The sequence below is a fragment of the Caretta caretta genome, chromosome 3 (assembly GCF_965140235.1).
Source record: "Caretta caretta isolate rCarCar2 chromosome 3, rCarCar1.hap1, whole genome shotgun sequence".
In the NCBI taxonomy this organism is placed as follows: domain Eukaryota; kingdom Metazoa; phylum Chordata; order Testudines; family Cheloniidae; genus Caretta; species Caretta caretta.
The window spans coordinates 72,378,014-72,397,002 of record NC_134208.1 but is presented as its reverse complement, the minus strand read 5'-3'; the positions used below and the strand labels follow the sequence as shown (position 1 = coordinate 72,397,002).

At 40.0% G+C, this 18,989-nt stretch overlaps 1 protein-coding gene across 8 annotated transcripts in view; it reads left to right on the top strand.

The window, feature by feature from the left end:
• The window catches only part of EPHA7 (EPH receptor A7), a 181,628-nt gene that overhangs the window by 48,148 nt on the left and 114,491 nt on the right, over window positions 1–18,989 (top strand). For 6 of the 8 annotated variants that reach the window (XM_048844983.2, XM_048844982.2, XM_048844987.2 and 3 more), the window contains exons 4-5: window positions 16,482–16,637; window positions 17,527–17,862. The exons of the other annotated variants lie outside the window; for them this stretch is intronic. In XM_048844983.2, the coding sequence (XP_048700940.2) occupies window positions 16,482–16,637; window positions 17,527–17,862 (492 nt within the window). The remainder of the gene's footprint in view (window positions 1–16,481; window positions 16,638–17,526; window positions 17,863–18,989) is intronic. 8 annotated transcript variants of the gene reach the window in all.

Sequence of the window (18,989 nt, the reverse complement as noted above, 5' to 3'; positions counted from 1 at the left end):
TACTACACCTCCCTATTTTTTCTGAGCTGCTTAGTGTGAAGTGACATTTCCATATCCTCAGGATCAGCCAGGCAGATTTGATACATTATCAGCTATAAGATACAGTTGTGATCAGGGTGTGCAATTAGTAGAGACAGCTTCATTTCACAGTATTGTGCCTCTGCTTTACTATTTGGATCTGCAGAGTTACGAGATTCTGGGACGTTTCCCTCATGAAAACTTTCAGCAAATAAATCTAACATAGAGTTATCACCCTTTCTATTGCCACAGCCTTACTGAAGCAAACCCAGAAAAAGAAATCTGTTCACATTTTATTCTAACTCCATTTCGTACTAGTACATTGCCATGATGTCTTTCTTCCTGAATTTCTTTAAAATGGGGGTGTTAGATTTGTTTTTATCTCTTCATAAACTGCTGCCTATTTCTTTAGATTATTAATAAATCCTAATCTAACTTAATTTTTTGATTATAATATTAGAAAGTAGGGCCTGATGAAGCTCCTCCTGAATTCAGTGGCAAAAGTTCCATTGGCTTCAATGGGATTTGGAGTGGGTCCATATTTTGAAAAAGTTAAATGTTTTTATTTCCTTTCCCATACCTTCTAGTCCCCCTGCCCAACCAGACCTAGTTGTGGAGTACAGGGAGCTCATTTACATAAGTTTTCCACCATAAAACACCAGTCCTACAAATGCTTATGCGCTTCCTTAACTATAGCCATGTGACTGTTCCCACTGAAGTCAGTAAGATTACCTACTGCTTAAAGTTAAGCACATCAATAAATATTTGCAGGATTGGGGCCTAAATCAGGTCCTCCATTCCCCAGCCCCGAGAGGCAGAGAATGATCTGTTTTGCTTTTTCTTGTCACAACAGACTGACCTTTCTCTTGGCTAGGCTGGCCTGCTGTATAGTTATGGGGGACAGCCTGGAATCCCCCAGATATGTTCTGCTGGATCAAGGTCTAGAACTTTAACAGTAGGTCACAGACTATCGAAAGGAAACAAAAACATGATATTAAATTATTTTAATTACATTTCAATTGGAAAGCCTATAGAGATATCTGCTGCTGTTTTACATTATGAACAAGTCCTCCGGATCTATTTCTTGCTGGTTCGTCATGAAGCATTATTACCATTAAATTAAAAATCTAATTCAAATAGATTGTGTAAAAGCATTTTTTTAAAATCTACGCTTACTGCTTTTTTTAAAAATTAAACAAAATAGTTTATCCTGAAACAGGCTACCTTAGTTTTCTCAAGAAAATCCCTGTAATTCAATCTGTGGCAGATTTCATGCAGTGAAGCAGAATTTTGAGATTGTCCTCTGGAGATCTGTACATGTATGTCAGGGATGCTGGAACAATTTGTATAGTGGGGGTGCTGAGAGCCATTAAATCAAGCTGTAAACTCTGTATATAATGAAAACCACTTCAAGCCAGGGGGTGTGGCACCTCTAGTTCCAGCACCTATAATGCATGTTGTCCTTTGCATGTGGAATAAGGAGGTCAACAGCCTTGAGACACAATGCTCAGATCCTGCAGAAAACTCTTTGTGGGGATGGGAATCCAGGACTGAAAAGAATGGAGCCAAATTTGGGGAGGAATGGGAGTGTTCATAATGTCCTTACCCCACAACTATGGGGAAATGTGCTCAGAAGTTTATACCTGAGGGTGCATTAATTCTTGAAAGCACTTGTCTGAGTAGTGGAGCCTCCCTTTGCAAGTTGTTCAAGGGGTTGCTGCCCTTTGGAGAAGCCCAGTGTCAGTCTGGCTCTGACAGAGCTGTACTAATCAGAGGAGAGCTGCAGTGGACAGGTAGGAAGGAGGCACAGGGCATCTGAACACATAGACCTCTAGTGCTGGCAGACCCCAAATTATACAGGGCAACAACTGCTGACCAGAATTTACCACCTGGTAACCTATAGTTTTAGCTCTTGCTATGTATTTCTAGCTGAACTTTCTTCCTTAAATAGAAATATTTTAAAGCCATCCTGGGTGAAATTCTGTGTCATATCTTACGCAGGTCAGACAAGAGGATCATAGTGGTCCTTTCGGGCCTTGAAATCATGGATCTTCTGTAGTTCATTATATAGCCTTCAGACAAATACAACAATTGTCAGCTTTGACTGCTTTTTTCATTTTTTCAGAAAATTGAATTGTATTATTACTTACTATATACTATTTATTGAGCTTTGGCAGTAATCTTGGTGCTATGTAGGACATAAAAGAAGACAGTTCTTTGCCTAAGCTGTTTGATATCTAAGGCCCTGATTGTGCTTTGCTCATGGACAGACCCCCGTGCGTGGACAGACACTTGTGTCTGCGAAGACCCACACTGATTTTGGTGGAGTTGGAGTTTAATTGCAGTGGAGTTTGAAAAAAGGAGAGCACAAAATGTAGCTGGCTTGTGGATCATTCTCATTGGGATGCTTCAAGCAACTTTGTTCATCCAAGCTACAATCAAAGGAATAGCTGATGAAAATAATCTATTTTATTGATTTCCTCACTGGTAATTTTGTTGCCTTTTTGTTTGCTTTTGGAGCTATTTCTTCTACAATCTCAGAATAATACACTAAAACAAGTCTGTGACCTTTTTTCAGCATAAACCTTCCATGAGTCTATTTAGAAAATGTTGCTGTATTTGTATTGAAAGTTTGAGTTTGTATAGCTAGTTTTATTTCATTATAACAATGTCTAGTGACTAAAACCAGCATGGCTAAATGATCTGTCAGTGTTTGTGTTATACAGTCATAAAACTTCACTGTGAGAGCATAATGATCTAAGGGCTGATTGTTCCCCTGAGGTCCTCTGATGGTGGCTGTTGCCCTTTGCCCATGGAGGAACCATACATGCTGCTCTGAATCCCTTTGAAGAGCCTTCAGCAAGGAGAAGGATGGGCCAGTAGCTGAAATGGGAGGGCCCAGACAAAGTTGGGAGGGGAGAGTCTTAGTACCTCATTCCCTCTAGTCATTCAGACTTCTCCATGGATAAGTCCTCTGAGCAAGTGAGGAGGCACAGTCTCCAAATGAATGGCTCAGGTTCTGGTAGGGGGAATCCACTTTCTTCTTTGGCGGCGCTGGGGATGTATTTCTCTACCCCGATGTTGGGTTGGGGGACGCATTTCACTTCCCCAACCCCTCCACACACTACCTGCCTAGAGCTCATATCCCAGGTGTGGTGAATTTCACCCACAGGATAAAGGGTTGTTATTAGAACATGTTAGCGAGCATGTTTAACTAATGGATTCTAAAATTCTAGCATACAACAAGTTGTATTTAGCAGCACATACTAAGGTAAAATGTGGCTCATCTGTATTAGAGTTTTAGAAGCTGTTAGTTACAATGTGCTAGCTAACATTTTCTGTTAAAAAAACTGTGTATCCTAGTCCACACAAACCCAAAGTGAGTGTTGTGTACACAGGCTATCTGGAAAGATTATTTTTTTGTTTTGGTTGGTTTTTTTTACCTTCCCCCACTCTCTCTCTCCCCCCGCCCGCCCCCGCCCGGAATATCAGAAATGTCAAGTCTTGTTTTCCCTATATTTGTTGGTGTACTTCATTCATGACTCAGAAACATATAGTGGGAGTTTTCTCAGCTGTTATTAGAGCTGACCAAGAACAAGTAAAATTATTTACAAAAGTCTTGATGATGAAAAGTGTGTCCTCTTTTTAAGAAATTTTGACCAAAGTTTTTCTTGTTGAAATGTTAACATTCAAAAAATGTACTTTTTGTGATTAGAATTTCTAATTGAGTCCAAAAATAGTTTTGAAAAGAATCTAAATTCAGAACATTTTTACCAGCTCAACCTTTTGAAAGAATAGGCATGTTAAATAATCAACAAGAGTCATTTTTATACCAGGGTTTTTACTTAACTAAGTAAAAAAAACCCCACATTTTCCATCTCAATTAATCATATTTTTCTTCCATACTTGTCATAATGCCATAATACCATTAATTCTCCAGTTTAACATAGAATCTTCAGTGGACTCCAGCAGGGAAAAATAAATTTCTGGAGGAATTGGAAAAACCCTGAACTTTTAGGCATTTTTTATGGGTATGATTCTGCAAGGTGCTTGAGTTCTGTGGCCCCGATCAAGCAAAGCACTTAGTGTGTGTGATGAACTTCAAACATTAGAGTGAGCATCTTGAAGGTTTGATCCTTATATTTTCATAAAAAAACAAAAATGGAAAGAACTAATCTATTTTCCTCTTTTCCCAGCCACACTTTGCAGGTCATCATTAACAGAGTTTCAGCCTTTCTTCATTTTCCTTTTTTTGTGAGTTTCACACGTTAATTTTCAAAGCTGTTTGTGGTGATTTAGCGGTGCCATTCACATGAAGGTTAATGTGAGGTCACATGTCTAAATCTTTACATACTTTGAAAATGTAGGGGGTAAGCACTACGTACTATGCAACAGTAAAGTATGTCCAAGCACTTAATTTTGTTCAAGACTGCACTAGTGTCACTGTAATTGCCATTTAAATGCATTCTTTATTCTAGCCTTTTCATTCATAGGTATTTAGGCTCTGAGTAGTTCTGTTGTTGGACTGCAGTGAAACTGTATTCTCTGACTTGCTCACTCAAGAAAAAAAGCTTTATATTCCGTAATTGTTTTAAGTATAAGCCAGCAAAACATTTGAGAGTATTGCTCTATAACTATTGGATTTCTTTGCACCTAGAGAAGTTAAATAAATGATCTGGCATCTTGCTACACTGTTTGAAACTTAAATGTATTAGAAGGAACTTCTGATATTTAAGAGGATTTGTAGGAAGGAGGAATTTTCATTTAATCTTAAAAAAAGCTTTATAGTATTATTTAAATGTTCAAAAACTGAACAAAGTTTATTTGTGCAAACAGCAATATGTGAACATCTCAGGGAAGACAGGAAGGCTTTGGACAACACGGGTTTATTAGGTTTGGGAGGTGAATATGAAGTCAGAGAGATTCTTGACAGGCAACAGCAAACATTCTGCTAGGATGGTATGCAGTCACAGGACAGTCCTGTTTAGATATGTCATTCACACTATTGCTGATGCACCATTAAAAGGCTTGTGTTTACTCTGGCTAAACCATACAACATAATTCTTTGATTGAAACATACATAATCTTTAGACACTATTGCAGTTAAAAAAAATTTGCAAGATAAAATAAACATCTTTTTCAGCTAGACATTTATCACTGTATAGTAGTTAGATAAATGAAATACTACAGTCTTGGATCCTTATAAAACACTATATATTAGGTGCCATAGAAGGCATAACAGATGCCGTCTCTGGCTATAAAAGTAATTTACACTGTCTAACTTAGTCATGACTGGAACACGCACATGAATTATTGGAAAAGGGGATATGGGATTATAAAGTCTCCCTTTGCTGCTGGATGTCTTCCCAGTCCCCCTTTGCACTGAACTGTGCATTTGAGAGTTATTATAGGCTGATCTGCTTTCACTTACCTAAACGTTGCAAATAGACTGACTCTAAAACTACCAGTGCTTAATGTTATTATCTATTAGTCAAGTCTGTGTTGTAAAAGTGTGAAACTTTTTCTTTTAAAAACTTCTGTTTATAACCATATTGACTGCCCAGGTGATTACAAATCTTATATGTCCTGTGCCAAATTGTCATGTGTTTGCAGCAGGATAATGCAGAAGGGGTCTCACAAATCTTAATATAATCATTACACCATGTTGTTTTCATCCTCCCAGTCTGCTGTTCATTTTCATTGTGAAAAATCATTATAGATCAGTGACAGGAGGTCTGCATTTGAGGCTGACTGTTGTAATTACTCCCACTGAGGCACTGTCAGTAGGATTAAAATAAAGATTCTGGACCTGTCCATCCTAGATGAGGTCAGCAACACTAGCAGTGGGAGTACTCTTTCTGCAAGCTGTGCTTTCAGTTCTGAATGATAGAACCATAGATATTAATATGATACAAATATTCAAAAGCTCCAATGCAGAAACGCCAGCCTTTTTCTGCATTAGCTGAAGTGTCCATCTGTAATAAATAATCTAGCAATATCAATCCCAGTCCTGAGTAGATATGTATGTTAATTTTAAAATGTATCAGAACCCCAGAGAGTTACAATTACAGAACAATCCATTTTATGTTTTATAATTAATAAGCTCCTTGCAGCTGCATAACTTCAGCCAGGAAACATCTGCACAAACTCCTAGCATATAAATAATTTCTACAAGAAGGGTTTAGCTGAATTACCCTTAATGTCTACCAGCTTAGAAAGTGGTCTTGTGATTTGGTCTGCATTATCTGAAGAATGGATGTATATGTTCAGTATGTCCACATCAAAACAAAACAAAAATTCTAGCCATTGCCTATGAAAAAATAATCATCACACAACAGAGCAAAACTAAAAGGTAAATGGGAATCCCTATTGATCAAATCAATTTTTATTCAAAATTTACAGGAGGAGAGGAGTAAGGGTGAAAAACCTGGCCCCATTTAAGTCAATAGGAGTCTTGCCATTGACTTCAATGGGGCCAGGATTTCTCCACACATTCATAAGTAAATTATTAGCAGTTTAACCCTCATCTTCACCAAGGTCCGCTTTTTTGACACCATTGGATTATTAACTTTAGGCTACTGTTTTTTTAACATTACTTTAATCTTCACTATGTATAAAATTATGGTATTTGTGCCAGTATGATATGCATATGACGGCAGGGTCAATTAAACACGACATATCAAGCATTAATGAATGAGCTCTATTATTCTGATAACACAGTGTATATTTATTCATTTCCTTACACTGATTATTCCAATATTATATATTGGTGACAAACAGTAATTAAAGTTGCAATCATCACATGCAACATATTAAGTTTTTGTTATTTTTCATGCAGACTGAGAAGTTATGATCAAAAAATCATGTTCAGTCAAGCGTCCACCATGCCAAAAATGGTAGAAAGCGTGGTTGTATGCCCTTTGATTCTCTAATCTAACTGCTCTCCCTAATCTCTCCACATTTCTTCATAACAATAATTCTCCTGAATGAATGTATCATTAACGTCAGTCCTATTTGCCATCTTTCCTCCTATTATCTGAACAAGATTTATTACTAATCTATCTTTCTTCCCCATATTCTCCAAATTTAAATCCAAACCAAGCTGTTCTAGCACAAAAAAACACATCTCGCTTTCCACAGCTTTTACGCTGAAAAGTTTTTAAAGGTGCATCAAAAAATTTATATTACTTATGTTAACACCTTTCTTTGTCCTCTTTGTCTCCCACAAGAGGGACTCCAAAATGCCATATACTGCTTTCCACATCTGCTCCTTTCCCTCTCGTGGAATTTCTTGGAAAACTCTTCCTCATATATACAAAGAAATAAAAAGAGAAGAAATTATTTGATCACCATTGGCCCTCGGGTGGCTGAAGCTTGTGCAGAGCTCACTGCAGAGGAGCTGCCATTTTTGTACATATACAACCATAACCAGCATCCCAGGTTATCACTGCCAATGCAGAATTGAAATCTAGATGTGGGAGTGGAATTCACAATGCCTTGGGTTAACACCCTTCAAATTATTGGAGGGGTTTCCAGCATTAATATTTCCATACAGCAAGCTCTGAAAGGTCCCCAAAGACATCGTCTTTGAAACATGCCTGGCCATACTGTCACACACTATGTATATGTGAGAGAGAACACCATATTTTGTCAAGGTTGCCTTTCCATTCCATGCGCCCTATCATATGAACGCAAAACATAAGCTTTCAGGCTGTGTACGCCAGGTATGCAAGAAAGAAATAAAGTTACTAATGCCGGGCCAAGAACAGTTACTTAAGCAACCTTCACTGGCTTTAGCATGTGTACATCAGGGTCTTTCATTATATGAGGACTCCACATATGGATGGACTACCGAATGTTACAGCACATGTAAGGTTTCAGAGTAACAGCCGTGTTAGTCTGTATTTGCAAAAAGAAAAGGAGTACTTGTGGCACCTTAGAGACTAACCAATTTATTTGAGCATAAGCTTTCGTGAGCTACAGCTCACTTCATCGATGAAGTGAGCTGTAGTTCACGAAAGCTCATGCTCAAATAAATTGGTTAGTCTCTAAGGTGCCACAAGTACTCCTTTTCTTTTAGCACATGTAAGGTTATCAGAATAGGAGCAGTTTAAATATATATAATCAGAACCCTTTTCAATTACAGACCTCAGCTATGCAGAACAAGGAGTAGCTGTCTCCTGGGTGGATTCTTCCCTGCATAGCAGAACGACACCAGGTCCTTTGTAGGACGATTTTTTTCACTTATGGAGGATGAGGGAGGATTTGCTCTTAAGAGCAGGCAAGGCTATCCTAGACACAAGCCTAGGATGCTAGGCCCAAATACTGGTGAGGGTGAGACAGATTTTAAATGAGGAGCTGTGACTTGGCTGGACTCTGACTTCCTCTCTGTATTTGTTGCGTGTTACACAATGAAGCCCTGATTTGGTAATATAACTATTTCAATAATAAGCACAATAATCTTCATGTATTCATCATTTTTAGGGTACTTTTGAAAGTACCATTTGGAGGCTTGCTGTAGCCTCTGTGCTGTTCAGCAAAGTGGTCTTACTGCTGTTGGGTTGGAGCCCCCTTCTTGTAATGTGCACTTACTAGCTATTACAGACTGGGCTCTGGAGCAGCTGCTTGAACAAAACAGACCCTTCATCTGGGGAAGAGCTATTCTATTCAATTAACAGCTGTGCATAACACACAGAATTGAGTGAAGATCAATTTGTTTCACTGTTTTCTTGTTTTTCACACCTTTCTGAATGGGCAGTGCCCTGGATGACCTCGTAACAGAACCCCCACTGGACCGTACTTCGCTTTGCTTTTAAAGTTAAACGAGCTCAGACGAGGAGTGCAGTGGCTTCAAACATCACAGTGCTACCCCTTCAGTTAAAATGTACTGTGGCTTTCATATATTATTCATCCCAAGATGCACTGTTATGCATCTTTAACATCACTATTTGCATTTGTGTTACCATTTGATTTAATGGCTACAGGCTGAAACGTGCACTAGGGGTTTTATCTCAGGTGAACAGTGTTGCTGAGCAGTGCTCTCCCGCAGTGTTCTTTAGAGGGTGAGCTTGCTTAGGAAAGTCTCCAAGTCTTTACCTCACCCTTTGACTGTCCCAATCTTCCCAGTTATAAATTCAGTGAGAATTACTGATGGCTGTAGGTTGAACCTCTCTAATCCGGCACTCCATGGTCTGGCAACATCCGTGGTCCAGCATAGGCGCCGACTTTGTGAGTGCTCCAGGGCTGGAGCACCTACGGGGAAAAAATAGTGGGTGTGGTGATCCACTGGTACCAAGCTCCCCCCGCCTCCCCATGCCTCTCATGCACCGGCGGCCCTGTGCTTACCAACTCCTCCCTCCAACGCTTCCAGAGTGCCATGAATCAGCTGATTCATGGCGTTCAAGCTCTGGGACTGAGGGGGAGAAGCAGGGACAGGGCGCGCTTGGGGGAGGAGGCAGGGCGGGGGTGGAGCAGGGGTGGGAAGAGGCAGGGCGGAGGCTTGGGGGAATGGGTGGAGTGGGGACTGGGTCTGGAGCGAAGGGAGGGGGTCAACCCCCCTGCAAGATGAGGGGTCGGTGCCTAAGCATGATTTTTAGTTAGCCAGATGTCCGCTTATCAGGGGTGGGCCCAAGTTTCCTGTGGTCAGGCAAAGTCCTGCCAGTCCTGGCTCTCAGTGTACTGTGCTGTATCCACCTCCAATTTACCCCTAAATACGTCTTCTAAGAGACCAGCAAGCAGTGGCAGTGGTGGTAATGCTGCTAATGGTAAGCACGTGTCAATATCAATACAGCAAAAGGTGGAAGTGTTGCAGAAATAGGAAAAGGGCACATCAGTACATGCCTTGTGTGAGTTTAACCATGTAAGGTCATCTATTTGAAGAATCAAAAGAAGCATATCCTTAAGTTTTTGCCAAAAGTGACAGTAAAAAAAGTATGAGTGTTTGTAAGACACTGAAGGAGGGGGAAAGCAGCAATTTAGATAGTGCGCTTATACATTGGTTCAAGCTTTGTAGGAACAAAGGTATTCGAATTTCAGGCGAGATGGTGATGGCACAAGCAAAGATATTCCACAGAGAACTTAACCTGCAGCATGAGTGTGACTATTTGCAAGGATGGCTTCAGAAATTTAAAAACAGACATGGCATTAGTCTATATCGCATGTGCAGTGAAAAAAGAAGTGCAGCTACGGAAGCTGCCGCTAAGTACGTTGATAAATTTGCACAGTTAGTTGCAAATGAGAAGTCATCCCCAGAGCAGGTATACAATGCCGATGAAACTGCTCTCTATTGGGATTGTATGCCTACACAAACGTTGGCTCGTGATGCAAAGGAGCCACCATCTGGTATGAAGGAGTCGAAGGACAGGGTTACTGTCCTTGGTTGTAGCGACGCTTCAGGCATGCAAAAATGCAAGCTCATGGTTATTGGGAAAAGTGTGAATCCAAGGACATTCAAAGGGGTGAAAATATTCCCGGTGATATACCGTGGCAACAAAAAGGGATGGAAAATGACTAATCTATGTCTCGAGTGGTTTGAGAAATAGTTTATACCAGAGGCAAGAGCCCATTGCACCACGGTAGGTCTGGATCCGAAGTGCAAAATTGCGCTGATTCTCGACAATTGCTCTGTCCACCCTAAAGCAGAGCTGCTTGTCAAAGATAATGTGGTGGGACTGTATTTACCCCCAAACTGTACCTCACAGATTCAGCCTTGTGATCAGGCTATCTTATGATCCCTGAAGTGTATGTACAGGTCCAAGTTTATGCACCAATTGCTAGTATTTCTTAATGATGGGAGCAGTTTGACAATATTTAGGAAAGAATTTAACCTCAAGGATATGATTTGGACACTAGCTAGAGCCTGGGAAAGAGTAACTCCATCTACTCTGAAGAATGGATGGCACAAATTGTTACCAGCACTAATGTTCGAGGACAGTCCTGCCGTCAATGACGAGTCCGAGTTCACTGGATTTGAAGTGTCTGAAAACCAACAAATTGTTATAGAGTTAATGGAGTATGCCAGCGGTATGTCCCATCCTGTAGTGCTTGAGCTGGCCAAGGATTTGGGAGAGGAAAATTTATTAGACTGGATAGAAGTTGACAAAGATGCACTAATTGCTAATCAAATGACGGATGGAGAAATTGTGCAAATGGTACAGCAGGGGAAAAACAAAGATAACAAGGAAGCCATTGATGGTGATGAAGATGATGAGGAGTACATCGCAGAAAAAATTTCTATCGATAAATGCATACAGTTGGCAACAAATTTAATAGGACTGGAGCAAAGACGTTTCATTTCTGAGCAAGAGATCATGTCTCTCTACATGATACAAGAAAACCTCATTAAAGAAAAACCAAAATACATGAGACAAGCCCAGCTGGAAGATTGGTTAAAGTGGCGAAGAGGAGCGGGGAGCAGCACTCTACAGTTGGAAGTCCTGTTGCCTCCACTCATCTAACCCGGATATACCTACAGCTGAGACCCCAGATGTAACTTTAGTTAGCAGTTATTGTCACTTCACTTTGGAAGTGGAATTCAGAGATTATTTTAGATGAGCAAATGATAGATTTGCCTGTATTATTATCTATTTATTTTTCATATTATTTTATTCTTTTTGCTTTATCTACTTATTTCCTTGTGCCAATACAGTAAAATTGGGTAACAACACTAATGCTTTGTTCTGACGCGAGCTGGTAAGCCTTGGCTAGGCAGCATTGCAAGCATAGTTCAGTTTATTCACCTCAGCGGTGACATAAAAATAACAATTGATCCATAGACACAGGAAGTAGGGGGCCCAGCTTGGCACCCTGCCTGTGGTCCCTGCTGCTGCCTGGGGTCCCGGCCACCGGCCCCCCGACCGGGGGCTCCAATGCTGGCCCCTCGCCCGGGGTCCCAACCGCTGGCCGCTCTGCTGCAGCCCAGGGTCCCAGCTGCTGGCCCCAGGTCCCAGCCACCGCCCCTCTGCTATCGCCCGGGGTCCCAGCTCCCGGCCGCAAGGCCTCTGCTGCTGCCCAGGGTCCGGGCCGCTGGGCTTCGCTCCCGGCCCCAGCTCTGGGCTCTGCAGCTGCCCCCAGCAGTGGTCTCAGCCGGGGGCAGTGAGGTGCTCAGAGAGGGATAAGACTCAGACAACAGGTGAGGGCATCTGCGGAGCCCTGCGGTCAGTGTCTAGGACTCCAGGTGACAGCAGAGGTGCCGGCGACTGGGACCTGGGGCCGGCGGCCGGGCTCAAAGCCTGGGGGTGCTGCAACACCCCCCGCATCCCTACTTCCCGTACCAATAGAGACCTGCTGGACTCTGCATTGACCTCCCGTGGTTTGGTAAATTCTCTGGTTCGGCATCGGTCAGGTCTCAAGAGTGCTGGACTAGAGAATTCAACCTGTACAACCATATGTGTACTAGGAAATACCCAGTTACTGCAGTATGGTACATTGGACAGGGCTTCTGGAGACATCAGTTCTGTTCTCAGCGCTGATGAACTGTTTGACCTTGGGCAATTTGCATTCATTCTGTGTGCCTTTGTTTCCCCCTTTCAGGCTTTTTTCTATTATTTCTCTTCAGGAGACAGGCTGTCTTTTCCTACATATTTGTACAGTGCCTATCACAATGGGGCCCTGAGCTTATGTGGGGCCTCTAAGTGCTAATGTGGCATGAACAATAATTTTGTTGTTTTGCTTATCATTCACCACCACCATCATTGAAATGTGACTCATATTATTTTTTCAAACATGGCAAATTGTCTTTTTCCCATTTAGGACCACCACACATGCGAAATCTGAAATTTTAAAACAAAGCTACTTGTTACCGAGGCAAAGTATCAAAATATTGAGAGCTATAGGATCAAAAGCAAACTGGGGGTTAAACTGAAATCACCACCTCAACCTTAGCTACAGAGTAGCTGTTATAAAAGGATAATACTATATATACAGGTCTACGAATAGCATTAGCATTTCTTTGGCAAATGGTTATTTACAATTAATGAGAGACAAGTTGGGTGAGGCAATATCTCTCAGTGGACCAACTTTTGGTGCTGAAAAAGGTAAGATTTCCAGCTCCACAGACCTTGAAAATACCATCTAAAGATGTTAGTCATTTTTTCTCCATTAGATCAAAAATATATTTTTAATTATTTATAATTTAAAAAAAAGTAAATGTTGACAATTCTGAGAGATTGGGCCAAGGGGAAAAACAATCAATAGAAAATTTCCTATCTTAGCTTAAAAGAACAGAAACTATCTCCGACTTAAAAATAAAATAAAATTTAGAAAGGAAAAAATAACAATAAGCTAATTTGTTTCTTTAATTCCACCAGAAAAAGAGGAGCATTGCCCTTTTTAATATAACGTATGATACCTTGAATGTATCCCTTTTTAAATTTCTTAAAACCTTTTTGTGTGTGATATTGGTGACAATTTGCTATTAAGACTTTGTGGTAGAATCAGTTGAAAGCACCTTTTTAAGGTTGTTAAGGAGTGCATTGCAGGAATAATGTTGCTCTATATTTATGGGGTGCTTAAGTCAAAGGAATAGTAATTAAATGCCATCACATGGGCCTCTTATTAGAACTAAAGATGATGGAGATAGTAGTATGATACAATGAGTGTCTGATCCTGCTGCCTCTGGTATGCACTGCAGAAGAATAGAGATTTCACTTAGACTAGTAGCAGACATTCAAATCCTTTGAACTATAATAAGAAATGCACACTTACTTTAAATAACAAGTGACTGAGCATATAAATGTCTAGATCAAGCCATCAGGAAAAAAAATGTAAAGGGGTTTTCTGTTTGTTTTGTTGTTTCTGTCTGAAATCTCTATTTTCTTTTGGCATCTTTGCTTTGAAATGTTCCCTGCCGAGAGGGACAGACTGGATTCACAGTAGGCATCTGTGCCTTTCAAGTTGCTCTTTGCTCTGCAGAGGGCGGCATGCTGGAAGATGCAGTGTGTTTGTCCAGTGCTTTTCTCATCTTCTGTGGAACTTGACTAGCTAAGACAAGACAGGAAACTTATTATTTGGTCAGGTGGCTGGATCTTAATTGAGTGTGCTGGAATAATAGACCTAAGTTTAATGCATTAATATTTATTTATAGTTCATGTTTACAAAACAGTTTAGCGTCAGTGCTCTTCACCCTTGACCTGGAAATCTTAGAATAATCTTGAAAGAGGATGAAAAAGACTAATTCCGCATTAAATTTGAACTCCTAGCATCATCTGAAACCTCAAGAAGTCAAGTTTATCCAAATGTTTGTTCCAAAATGCTCTGATGAATGCGTACTAAGGTGTTCTCATTAGATGTTTGTTTTTTAGTGGTGCTATATTTGGCATAATCATATGTTACCCTGCAGTGATACAATCAATGAAAGAGAACATATATTTTCAAAACATAGGGCTAAATTCTCTTCTGAGGTAAATTAATGCAATTTTATTGAAGGCAAGCCAATCATTTGGCTTAGAACCCCTACATTTAAACAGGACAAACTCCAAAATATCATTATGATTATTGTCTTTTGGACCTGCTTTTTCTTTAGAAAATTAAAAAAAAATCAGAAGTAAATCTTCAGAGAATTTTTCATTTGTTTCCTCTGTAATGAACTAAATCAAGAGTGGATTTTATCAGTCCGAGTGAGGAAAATTTGACCTGTATAATTTATAGCAGGGTTGCATAGTGCTCATATATATTAAGTGGAATAGTATGGCTACTACATTACAATGCACCCGATATAAAGCCCACTGAAGTTCATCTGACTCTTTTTTTCATTGATTCTAGTGGGTTTTGAATGAGGCCCAGTGTTTTTAGACTGTGCCCATCACTGTGGTATCTGATCTCCAAAACTACATGTAAATATTTTAAGTATCAGTAACTCAATATCTGCTGTGAGACAACCTCCCCAATCAATGTGGATGTTACCAGAGCAAATGCTTTCTCTGTGGATTTATAAGGACTATTTAACTAGTTTTTCCCTGTGAAGATTTTAACACGTGATATTCAGCTTCACCCACAATAGATTTTTTACACACATAAGCAGGGCCTTAGAGGCTAAATTGTCTGTGCTGCGGTTGCCTGATTTATTGGAGAACAGAACTTGAATGAAGCTGTGCAATTGAAAGAGCCTGAGTTTCATTAGAAGTTTCCAGGGGAATTCTGTACTCTTGCATGTTTTCTGTTGACCATGGTTGCTATATTAGCAAGTGTGCCCCTGTAACCTTCTTCACTTAAGGTGGAATGGGGTCATAATCTGTTTACCATTGGTGGCATTTCCCTTTGTTTAGTATGATGCAGCCATCCTCCATTTGGAACATTCCATCAGGTTTGGGAGCAAGAAGGATTACTTAGAAAATAATCTGTTTAATAACTTGTGCAGGTTGATTCCCCCCTAGTAGTTAACTGAAGTAAAGATTAAAAATATATCCATTAATCACATTCAGGTAGGTTTATAAATGTTTTGCTCTGTAAGCCAGAAAACACAGTGTGGTTTGTTTAATGGCAAATAAATGGTGGTGATTGAAAATGTGTTTAAAAATCACAGTTTAATAGCTAGTACAATAAGCAAGCAAGCAAACAAACGTAACTTCACAATGGGCTAGTTTGTCCATAGCCCTTTAGTGGGTGCACACAGGTGGGAGTGGGGATCCAATGAGCCATTCCCCACTCTTTGTATCCCTGGAACAATTGTCCAGGACAGTCACAGACTGCACATGAGGGGGAATGTTCCTTTCGAGTGCTCCCTGAGCTGCTTGCCCAGATAGAGTGGAAGGGGTGGGAAGGGAAAGCCAGAAGGACCAGGATCCGTTTCTTACTGGCGTAAGGTGCTTTTTGGGCACCCTGGTGAGAGCAGGCTGCTTAATCCAAAAGAATGGGGTAGAATGCACATTTTCTCTGTGTACTAGGAAACCCTTGGAGGGATTGTGCCTCTCCTTGAGGGGTGTAGCTAAATACCACAAAATGGACCACAGTGTACCTATAACACAAGTCCTGGTACTGATTGCAGCTGTGATTTTCATTCTATTCTATTAAGACTTTCAATGTATTTTGACTTTTGCTGAGTTAACTTACCCAGGGGGTCATCATGCCTTTAGATACACACTTCTGAGGCCAGATGCTTAGCTGGAGCTGTGCTGATTATACCAGCTGAGGTTCTGGTCCAGTTCTCATTGATTTCTGTGTGTCTGAGTGGAGAATTGGGTCCTAGCTGTCATATTTCTTTCGTCTTCACCGTCAAAATACTTTGCCGCCAGCTGCTGGTCCAATTGTAGTGTATGTTTGCATTGCAGCTTATGCCACAAAATCAAGTTAATAGCACACGATGAAGAATAATATATATTTATCATGATGGAGTTGAGCACAATGCCTTGCTTTTGCTGAAGTAATTTGCTGTGGAAGTGTACACTCTACATATAACTGAAATGGAAAAGAAAGCAGGCCAGATGCACATGCAAATGTATATCTTAGTTTTTCTTCTTCTCCCTTAGCATGTGGCCGAGGATTCTACAAATCATCTTCCCAAGATCTACAGTGCTCTCGCTGTCCTACTCACAGTTTCTCTGACAAGGAAGGATCTTCCCGATGTGATTGTGATGATAGCTATTATAGAGCGCCTTCTGATCCACCATATGTTGCGTGCACAAGTGAGTCAGTCATGAATTTAATAGTGAAGGACGTTGCTTAACCAACTGGGTACAGCCATTTGTAGTTTGTTCTCACTAGTCCTTACTATTGGTCTTCAGCATGTTTGCAAAGTAATAAATGAAACTGATAAATTAAATTGAACTGCAATGGGAAAATGTACACTGAATATAGAATCAACATAAATATAATTTCATGTTTGCCCGATGTAACCTTGGGAAAGAGAAGTTACTGGGTAAATACATAACTAGACATAACAGAAAGAATGCAAGCATGGTTTTCCTATAGTCTTAAAATTGTCACAGGCTGTATGCCTAATATGATACTACACAAAAATGAATTGAATGCAAAATGAAAAGTAACCTGTGTGGATTTGGACTTTGATTGAAATGTAATGGGATCTAGCTTAACATTCCATCTGCAAATAGACTAACCTACACAGGTTGGTGGTTCAAGTAATGAAAGTCTCCAAAATCCAAAGCTGTACCCAAATACTGTTGTAAATCATATCAGATCTGATTAAGGACTGTCTAAATGCATTCTGTGCTGTTTGTTTAAAAGGGAAAAAAAATCCCCATACTAAAAATGTTGTAAGAGTAAACTTCTGAGGTGTGTTAACTGATCCTTTTAATTGTACAGAAGGAAAACTGCTAAAGTCAGTTGCAGTAAATACACAGACAATTGTTATCCTGATTCCTTAATGGGAAATAAATAAAGCTTTTTGCCAAGTGAGGTCAAGGAGGCTTTTATGTAGCTTGTAGTAAATATAATGAAATGTTTATGTGAAGAAAAATGCTTCATCTAGTTTGAGCGTCAGTAATTAAAACACTAGGTAAATGTTCCTCACTGATTTCATGTATTTACATTGTCCTTTTTATGTGTTTTACAAAGGACCTCCATCTGCACCACAGAACCTCATCTTCAATATCAACCAGACTACTGTGAGTTTGGAATGGAGCCCTCCTGCCGACAATGGGGGAAGAAATGATGTGACCTACCGAATTTTGTGCAAGAGGTGCAGCTGGGAGCAGGGTGAATGTGTTCCCTGTGGGAGTAACATTGGATATATGCCCCAGCAAACTGGATTAGTAGAAAACTACGTTACTGTCCTGGACCTCCTGGCTCATGCTAATTACACTTTTGAAGTGGAAGCGGTAAATGGCGTATCTGACTTGAGCCGTTCCCAGAGGCTCTTTGCAGCTGTCAGTATTACCACTGGTCAAGCAGGTAAGTTTTTATGACTCACTGTGAGAGCAAGACAGACTGTGAACCTGCAAAGTGCGGATGCAGTTTTTCAGGTTTATGTTTGATGGATTCTATCTCATGAATCTTTTCGTTTTGCCACCTAATTAGCATATGTTTATGCTATATCATGATAACCTGCTACCTTTTCTTGGCATGATAATTGTTTTTGGCAAATAGAGTTTCACAGAATGTATTTATCTTCATCCTTTTATATAGGTTCTCTTGCGTCTGTACAAAAATTCTGTCTCCTACTTACTACGGCATTGGTGCTACAAGGAGCTGAAGAAAAAATACAGTGTGAAGGTTCTTCTGTACAGGCTCCCTTTCTGAGTATTTTAAACCTGTATTAGAATGTTGGGTGCCTGGAAGATGACTTGGGTATCTGACACTGTTTTCAGCATTCATGTCTTCTTCCCTCAGGATTACACTTCCAATTTATTTAATGTGTCCAGATATTTGATGATTAAATTCAGCGAGAATGTGACAATTATTCTTTGTTTCTTATATTTATCATAATCTGACAGGTGAAATGTCAGGGAAAATAAAATCAAACTAACATATCGCCCATAGTGGGAAAACGTTTCAGTTTTCCGCATGTGGAGTGAAAAAAACTTGGAAATCTCATATCAGGATAGTGAAATGGTAAATTGCTTGTTGATAAAAAAATGGTCTTATGACTCTACTGTATTTTGCTTTGTGGCATGATCTTGGGAGAGTGTAGTAACCCTGCTAGGAAACTAACCACCTGAGGTTTAAGCAGAAGTCTTAACCCATGCATTATTACATTTGCTAGGTTTCTGAAGGAATTCTAAGTGGCAAATAGGAAATGAATGTGTATAGACTGGTTTAAGAAATATTGTTAAGTAATGTTTTAAAGTATTTCTCGTAATTTATATGTCTTTTTAGCACTTTTTATTGATCATCATAATCTGGATTTTTTTAATGCAAATATTTATTCTTTTCTGTGGAAGCAAGCATTCACTATACCAGTGCATTTAATCATAGTCTACCCACTTTGGTCTCCATAGTGAATTGAATTCAAAGGCTGTGTGTGGGGGGGAGGGAGGAGGGGTGGTCTGTGGCGATAAGTAAGAAAAACAGATTACTAT